The sequence below is a fragment of the Solanum verrucosum genome, unplaced genomic scaffold (assembly GCF_900185275.1).
Source record: "Solanum verrucosum unplaced genomic scaffold, falcon-dt-bn FXZP01000182.1, whole genome shotgun sequence".
Taxonomy (NCBI): Eukaryota; Viridiplantae; Streptophyta; class Magnoliopsida; order Solanales; family Solanaceae; genus Solanum; species Solanum verrucosum.
The window spans coordinates 4,164,769-4,172,466 of NW_026020378.1; the positions used below are offsets into that span (position 1 = coordinate 4,164,769).

Genomic DNA, 7,698 nt, shown 5'->3' on the forward strand with positions numbered 1-7,698 from the left:
ATCCTCACCTCTATTTAATTTCGTGAGTATTTTCTTATTATTCGGATGACATACTTTTGAAAAATTATTTTTGAATTTTTATTTTATATTTAATGTCACGCTTTGATAATTACAAAAATCTCAAATTGTATTCTAATCATAAATTCTAAAATATGTTTTCTTAAATTTCATATCCGATCACATATTGTATAAATAAAAAAGGGAGTGTTCTCAAAATAATAACAATTGGTTTATTGATTTTGTTACCCCAATATTATAATCTCAAATTAGCTAGTTTAGATCATAAATTTTTAAATATTTTTGAAAAATTAGTTTCGGGTGAAGTTTGGATTAAAGTTTGAAACTGTGTTTTGTCATAATTCTAGATATATATTTTACTTTTTAAAAAAAAACATTATATCCCTATGTTTGGCACAATCCTACTCTTCTTAGAACTAAATAATACATTATCTAAAGATCATAACACAATAATTTAATAAAAACTAATAATAATACAATGAGTAGATAAATTTTTTTAGATTTTGAGATTTGATCTTTGAATTTTTCAAAAACTAGACAAATTCTATAACCAAACAAACTTTGCCGAAAAAAATCTCAAAAAATGTATGGCTAATCTTGGACCTAATTTATCTCACATTTAAGTGAGATAAAATAATATCAAATTTGAGGTATAAATTTATTTTGAAAGATTAATTATATTTTCAATCAAATAAAAGTAAAAATTCAGTTCAAACTTACTTTTAAAATATTTCACCTTATCTCATGAACCTAGGAATTATTTACTACTTCCTTTGTTCATTTTTACTTATCACTGTTAAGTAACAAGTATTGATGTAAGTATTTTATCAAAATATCTCTATTAAATGATGGTTAGTGATATTAAGTCTTGAAAAATGATTGATAATAAGTATTTAATGCTGAAAGTAAAATATGAAAAGGAATAATTGTTTTTTCTTGATATATCAAAAATGACAGGTAAAAATAAAAATAAATTTTAGAAATAAGTGACAAGTAAAAATAGAGTACGTAATTTAGGGTTGTGCAAAAATCGAACCGATCAATAAATCGATCTGAAAAAAGTGGTGTTGGTTTATTGCTATTGGGTTATTGGGTTAGCGGTCCTTTAATGATTTTATAAAAAAAAAATTATCGAATTATCGGTTCGATATTGATTTTTAATATTGGGTTATCGGTTTACCCATTATGACTATAGTAATTTACTATTTTTACCTATACATAAATATTAAATATTAATCTTAATATCTTACTAGTTATGTCTTTGTCATTTAACCTTCAATTCATACTTCACGGTGACTTTGAGTTCACAACTTCACATAATATAAACCGTCAAAACCTAAAGTAAGAACTCTATTCCTCTTAATTTCTCTTTGTGTTACACATGTATAGTTTTTTTCATGTTTGTCATTGTTGTTTCTATTTTATGAGCATTTGTAAAGTTATATTATTATCTTGTCGCGTCAAATTTATTAGAGAAGTCATATATTTATTTTATAAGCATTTTCTTATTGGTTAAACCAAAAATCAAATGTTAAAGATCAAAACCGATAAATCGAAGATAAAAAATATCTTATTGATTTAACGATTTAAAAACCGAAAACCAATAAACCAAACCAATAATATATAAAACCAAACCGACCAATGCACACCCTAATACCTATTTAGCCATGCAAACTTTTCACTTTTTCCGAAAAAATAAAACATTTCACATTATTTACTAATTTGTGTTTGGTCATAAAAAAAATTAAATACATCTAAAGGACAGGTATGCAATATCTGTAAAATGAAAGGGCCTTAATGAAAGTAAACATGCATAAAAAGGGGAACCCGGAATTCAAATCAAACCAATCGGTCCTCTTCTTCTTCCTCTTTCACCCATTCTCCCTCTTCTTTACCAGTTGGGAAAAATAATAATAATGAAGAGCTCAACAACAGTAATATTGCTGCTCGTGCTATTGTGCGCCGTTTCCAACATTTCCTTTGCCGTTATTGATGGTAATCTCTTTTAATTATTCCTTATTAACTCCATTAATCATGATTTTCAATGTCTACTTCTGCTGCTAATTTTTTTAATAATCTCTTTGCATATGTCCTTTCTCGCTATTTAATGATTTTTTGGTACTCTAATGGGAATTTAACATTCGTATTGTTAAACTGAAAGCTTGTTATTGTGATAATGTATTGAGATTTCAGTTTAACAATGGGGAAGAAATTGAGTAAACTAGAGTCACTTTTTTTTAATAAAAATTAGTTTCCATTTACTTGGAGCCCAATTTAATTCGAATCCGTGCCACAAAGTTCCACATTAGAGACTAAAGCGATTTCTAACAAAGGCTATTGCATATGCATATACTCAAACTTGATACCTCTTGTTAATTTAAGTCACATTTGAAAAGCTTAAAATAGTAACACTTAGTTCATTTTTACTTGTTCATGAATTGATTATCAGTAGTTACTAGAATGAATATATATAAAGTGATAATAGTACTTGAATGACACAGAAACAGACAATTTGAAGGAGAAAATTGGGAAAGTAGATGACTAATGGGTTGGCAGCAAGAGTCAGTTATGAGTATCACAGTGAGGCCTTTAATTTCTGTGATAAATGTCTTGTCAGTAAATGACCAACCAGTCCAAGACAAACCAGCTAGTTGGAGGTCATTCTTGTCATTTACATAGAATCAATTACTCACCAGTCACCACTCAGGGGAGAGACCTCCAATGCACAAAAGTTTTTCACTCTTCTATCACCCAAAAATATTTACTCCTATTGTTAACAATAACATTAACTTATACTCCTTCTATTTTAATTTTATATAGTGTTTTAAATTAGGAAATACACATATTTTTAGATTAAAGTATTTATGCTAGGGGCATTTCTGAACTAAATTGTTAATGGAAGACATTTTCGTTATTTCAAATGAGAGTTTATTATCCATTGCAATATTAGAAAACAATATCGTATAAATTGAAACAAAACAAATAAATTAGTGGATTTTAGAAGGCATGGTGAGAAGGATGAGAAGTTTATTATCGATTGGGTTTATGCAAGAAGAATGATTTGCTTAAAGAGGTAATGCATGTGCCTGCTGTCATTTCAACTGAAAGGGAAACCTGCTGCAAGTAGTGTAGCACGAGCTGTGCACATGACACTGCTTACTAACCTTTTTAGTGACTCCTCTTTTGGATTTTATGAGTAAAAATGACCATCAAAGTCTTGCAATTTGATGACATGACACTTTTCGGGGAAAGTTGGGTTAATTTTACAGCTGCTTATGGGTTGTGCGTTAGCTGGCTCATCCCTAATATAACATAGGACGCCAAAATTAATCAACCTATTATTGCACCCAACGAGTTAAATGTTTTCTTTCCATGGGGGTTGGGACAAAGGATTACGATATAGAGAATTAAATTTTTAATGGTAAGGTGAGAGTTCAGATAGTCAATTAGTTCAAAATATTAAATTTAACAAGTAAATTTGTAGAGCAAGTATCGAAAATATTCTTAAATTTGGCTTAATTATTAGTTTTATCTTAGAATTATTGATTGTCTTTAAAAAACTCATTTACTTGACTAACTGAAATTAAATATACTCTCGATCTTGCAACATGAGTGAAATACATCCCTAAATTTTCATCAAGTTTAGGGTTATTTTCAACACATTTTTCGGCTTTTTATTGAAAGTCTTATGCTCCTATAATAGTTTGATACCACTTGCTATGTTATGTTGCATACTTGGGGGTGTATTTAAGTTTAGTTAGTCAAGTAGACAAATATTTTTAGGACTGCCAATAATTCAAAAATGAGAAATAATAATTTGCGCCAAGTTCAGAATTGTTTTCAATACTTCTCTCTTTTAGCATTCTCTCCGTCATTTTATATGATACTTTTTCTTTTTAGTTCGTCTCAAAGAAAATATCACATTTACTATAATTAAAGTCAATTTAGTTTAAAAAAAATTAGTCTTTAATAAAATGATTTACATTCACATAAATATCTAAATATTATTTTAGATCTCAAATCTTAAATTATTATTTTTCAATATTGTATTTAATAAAATAATGTTATAAAATAGGAGGAAGCGAGTATGATTAATTAGTTAAGTGGTAGGATATACTGCATTAAATTCTACATAATTGCTTTAAAGTTTCATCTTTATCACTATATATGATTATTTTATTTTGAATATTTACGGGGATAGGTGCACCAATAATAGGGACAAAGAGTAATCACATTATTATTATTATTGTCCCTACTTTAGGATTTGGATTTTCCAGAGATACCTAATCCTCTCCGCCATCATATGCTCCCAAATATTACTTACGGATGAAGTATTCTCTTTAAAATATTTAGATCCTGGATATGGATGACTCTTTTCACAATATTATTACTCACCGTTTCTAGGATTTTCTGTCCTTTTCAAATGTGATACAAATGTATATATAAAATATCAGTAAATCGATTTCACAATTAAGATAAGTTAAAGAAATGAATCTCGAGTCTAAATCAATTTCACTCATCCTTTTAAACATATGCAGGATTGTTAAAGAATGGAAACTTCGAAATACCCCCATCGAAAGCGGACTTAAACGGCACGGAGGTTCTAAAGCACAACGCCATACCGGAATGGTCAATTTCCGGGTTCGTAGAGTACATAAAAGCTGGCCAAAAACAAGGCGATATGCTTCTAGTCGTACCCGAGGGCTATGCCGCGGTTCGTCTAGGCAACGAAGCATCGATCAAGCAAATACTGAACGTTACAAAAGGAATGTACTATTCCTTAACGTTCAGTGCTGCTAGAACTTGTGCTCAAGAGGAACGTATCAACGTATCTGTTACACCTGATTTTGGAGTACTACCTATCCAAACATTGTATAGTAGCAGTGGTTGGGACTCATATGCTTGGGCATTTCAAGCTGAACTTCACCAAGTTGAGATCTTGCTTCATAATCCAGGTGTTGAGGAAGATCCTGCTTGTGGTCCTCTCATCGATTCGATCGCCATTCGTACTTTATATCCTCCTAGGGCCACTAATCGTAAGTTTTCCGTCTCATTTCTTTCAATCTATTTTATTTAATAGTATCTGATCAAATACAAAGTTTAAAAAGGAACTGTTATAGTTTACATCGACAATAATTGATAAATATATTGAATCTAGAATAGACATATGTTGAAATGATTTTAGTATATGATTCAATTATTTACTAGGTGAATATATTATATTGACTTGTGCTAGTATCTAGTTTTGGACACCTATAGATGAATAGTCACACAGCAACACATGCCCAAAATAAAATGTGACCTTGCATGATTATGATGTTGTCTGTTGGACCACTCTTCTTATCTATTGCTTTTCTGGATGTAGGGTTTACACTTCTTTGTCATTATTAACTTGTAATTAATATGTGAGTGTGAAAATACGTATATTAATCATTATAATTTAAAGGACATCAAAAATCGCCTCACATGAATTTTCATTACTCTTTTGTTAAGTCATTAATTTTGCTGTTGGATTATTGAGATTTTTCTATAAAAAAAATTGTGTGTTGAAAAAATTAGGTGACACGACTCTAAAAGGTTACTTCTTCATTTTTTATAGATTTTTCTATAAAAAAAATTGTGCGTTGAAAAAATTAGGTGACACGACTTTAAAAGGTTACTTCTTCATTTTTTATATTTCAGAGATTTTTGTTATAAACATATGAAATCTGAAAAGGTCATTTTCTTCTATTTAATTTCCTACTCAAAAAATCTCATTTTCTCACTCTAAAATTATGTACTCTGAATTTTAATTAATATGGAGAAAAAAAGAGTAAATTTGAAGTACATGTACAGCTGGGACCAGTTGCAAAAAAGGGACCCAAATTTTAATCCTTTGTACATTTAGGTTCCTTTATTGATCGATGCTACTTTCACATTTATTCAATTCGAGTAATAATTTAGGTATTAAATTGCAAAGAGCTGTAATATGATTATATTCTCGTACGGTCATAGCTATATCATTATTTATGTCTTGCACATTTAAGTATATTTTATAAGTCATAATTAATTGCTAATTTTATCCAAGTTCCTAACTTTGTTGTGTTTAATATATTGTTCTGCATTCTGATTTCTGAGATTTAATAATACATCAATGCACTAGTACTCAATCGAAACTAATAATAATAGTACTCCTTTTATATGCTCCCTTCGTTTCGTTTCACTTGGACTATGTTGATTTACCATTCCTCTTAAAAAAAAGTAGTATTTATTAGGAGTTTATTTTATTAAATTAACTTTGTTAATTATGTTTTTGAATTCTAGATTTAATTATTACTTAGTACTTTATGTAGTTATTTATAATGGTAAATGAAGTATTAGAAGAAAATGATAAATTGCTCTTGATTTGCTAAAATAGATAAGAAAATAAATCTTGTTCCAATGTAAGAGCCAAATAATATGAAATAAGAGAGCATTACATATGCTACAAATTTTAAGTTTTCATGTAAAAATGTTCAACTATTGGGTCGGTGGTTATTTCTGTCTTTTTTGTGGATATCTAGCACTTGTGCCTGTCGATAGAGTTTCTATTTTCTGTTTTTTTAACCTCTTCAAATCACATAAGTTTATTGATTTTGCATTCTAGAAAAGCAGTCTATTGAGTTTTGAATAAATTATTTATACACATTCAACGAGGCAGAAATTAATTAGGTTATTGAGTTATGTAGAACCTGTTAGCAGAAATGTTGTTTTCACCCCTGCTCTTAACAAAGATACAAGTCTGTCCTATGTATATAATATTGTTGAATCGTGTAATTACTATGCAGAGAATTTGTTGAAAAATGGAGATTTTGAAGAGGGTCCATACATATTCCCAAACACAAGTTGGGGAGTACTTGTACCACCAAACATTGAAGATGACCATTCCCCATTGCCAGCATGGATGGTTGAGTCCCTGAAGGCAGTAAAATACTTAGACTCTGACCATTTTTCAGTACCACATGGCAAGAGAGCCATAGAGTTAGTTGCTGGTAAAGAAAGTGCCATTGCTCAAGTTGCAAGAACCACAATTGGCAAAATGTATCAACTTAGTTTCAAAGTTGGAGATGCAAGTAATGCTTGTGAAGGTTCTATGATTGTTGAGGCCTTTGCTGGAAGGGATACACTTAAAGTCCCTTATGAGTCAATGGGGAAAGGTGGATATAAGCGCGCTATCCTCCGTTTCAAGGCCACTGCTAGCCGGACTAGGATCATGTTCCTTAGCACCTACTATCACACGAGAAGCGATGATTTTGTTTCCTTGTGTGGCCCTGTGGTCGATGATGTGACTCTCTTGAGTGTCAGGACCCATCGTCGAGTCCTCTAAGGTGTGTATTTTGATGAAATACGGTGGATTTTATGAATTATGGTATGAGCAAATTTGGTTGTAATGAAGCAAAGAAGAAGGTGGGAGCTCTATTTTATCTTACTTTTGGCTTGTTTACTACTAGTGGCATTATCTTATGCATGTGTACTATACTAATGTCTAATGAAAAGGCAAAGAAGTATATATGATATATATATATTTTCATTGGTGTTGAGTGGTTTATGTATTACATTTTGGGTTCGACTTTGGGAGAACTCAAAAGTAGTTTGAGCAAATGATTGTTGTAACACTAGCAATTCAAGCAACCACTGTCTTTTTAGCCAATAAAAAAGGTG

The 7,698-nt window shown here is 30.3% G+C and overlaps 1 protein-coding gene across 1 annotated transcript; it reads left to right on the plus strand.

Moving 5' to 3' along the window:
- Positions 1-1,859: 1,859 nt before the first annotated feature.
- Positions 1,860-7,698, plus strand: LOC125838493 (uncharacterized). The gene is made up of 3 exons (XM_049517526.1): positions 1,860-2,013; positions 4,557-5,054; positions 6,825-7,698. The coding sequence occupies exons 1-3, from the start codon at positions 1,935-1,937 to the stop codon at positions 7,361-7,363; spliced, it is 1,116 nt and encodes a 371-aa protein (XP_049373483.1). The 5' UTR covers positions 1,860-1,934; the 3' UTR covers positions 7,364-7,698.